This window comes from Sprattus sprattus, assembly GCF_963457725.1.
Source record: "Sprattus sprattus genome assembly, contig: scaffold_75, whole genome shotgun sequence".
NCBI classification, from domain to species: domain Eukaryota; kingdom Metazoa; phylum Chordata; class Actinopteri; order Clupeiformes; family Clupeidae; genus Sprattus; species Sprattus sprattus.
The window spans coordinates 112,501-113,808 of NW_027666852.1; the positions used below are offsets into that span (position 1 = coordinate 112,501).

At 54.7% G+C, this 1,308-nt stretch overlaps 1 protein-coding gene across 1 annotated transcript in view; it reads right to left on the minus strand.

Annotated features, from left to right (window-relative positions):
* Window positions 1–794, minus strand: part of LOC308382591 (glutamate receptor ionotropic, NMDA 2C-like) — a gene marked incomplete at both ends in the record, with an annotated part of 66,231 nt that extends 65,437 nt beyond the window's left edge. The window contains 1 exon segment of the mRNA XM_080860986.1: window positions 699–794. Within this exon segment, the coding sequence (XP_080717112.1) occupies window positions 699–794 (96 nt within the window).
* Window positions 795–1,308: the final 514 nt, after the last annotated feature.

Sequence of the window (1,308 nt, forward strand, 5' to 3'; positions counted from 1 at the left end):
CTCCTGTTCTAGAGGATTAGGGTTATTGGGCACACACACACACACACACACACACACACACACACTCCTCTCTCCTGTTCTAGAGGGTTAGGGTTATTGGGCACACAAACACACACACACACACACACTCCTCTCTCCTGTTCTAGAGGATTAGGGTTATTGGGCTTTTGGCTCGTCTATCTCTGTGGTGACGATGCCCATCCATCATGTCCAGTCATGTGTCTCGTTTCCTCTGGACCCTGGCCTCAAGTGTGCCCAGAGTGTGTGTGTGTGTGTGTGTGTGTGTGTGTGTGTGTGTGTGTGTGTGTGTGTGTGTGTGTGTGTGAGTGTGAGTGTGTGAAGGATGGCACTATCCACCAGGCTACAAACCCTCCTGGGGACTGTGTGCATGTGTGTGTGTGTGTGTGCGACTGTGTGTGTGCGTGTGTGTGTGTGTGGCTTTGTGTGTGTGTGTGTGTGTGTGTGTGCAGCTGTGTGTGTGTGTGTGTGTGTGTGTGTGTGTGGCTGTGTGTGTGTGTGTGTATGCCTCGGCTGTTGATGTCTCTCCTGACCTTGTCCCTGCGTAAACGAGTGGCTCGAGAAACTAAAGAGTTTGTGTGGTGTGTGTGGTGTGTGTGTGTGTGTGTGTGTGTGTGTGTGTGTGTGTGTGTGTGTGTGTGTGTGTGTGTGTAAACGAGTGGCTGGTGGACTAAAGCCACCTGGGAGAGGAGTGACAGTTGCAGTGGCGGCGGCGGAACCTTCCATTTCCCAGCGTCCCCGGCGGCAGTGGCACAAGGCCTCTGAGCTCTTGCCATGTCTCTGAGCGTCTCGTAAACGTGTGAGTGTGTGTGTGTGTGAGTGTGTGTGTGTGTGTGTGTGTGTGTGTGTGTGTGTGTGTGTGTGTGTGTGTGTGTGTGAGCCTCTGGGGGCCTCGTAAACGCTGACAGGCGGGGCCGTAACGGCAGAGACTCTTTCATCCCCCAGCGCTCCGTCATCAATCACAGCACCAAACCGCCGCCGCAAAATAATACACTTTTCCCTTCCTTTACAGCCCTCCTCCTCTCCTTCCCTCCTCCCCATCTCTCCATCTCTCATCTCCTTCTCCTTCTCCCTGTCTTCCTCTCTCTCCTCTCCCTCCTCCCCTCCTCCCCATCTCTCATCTCTCCATCTCTCCTCCCCTCCTCCCCTCCTCTCCTTCTCTCTATCTCTCCATCGCTCCTCCCCTCCTCCCCTCCTCTCAATCTCTCCATCTCTCCTCCCCTTCTCCCCTCCTCTCCATCTCTCCTCCCCTCCTCTCCTTCTCTCTATCTCTCCATCGCTCCTCCCCTC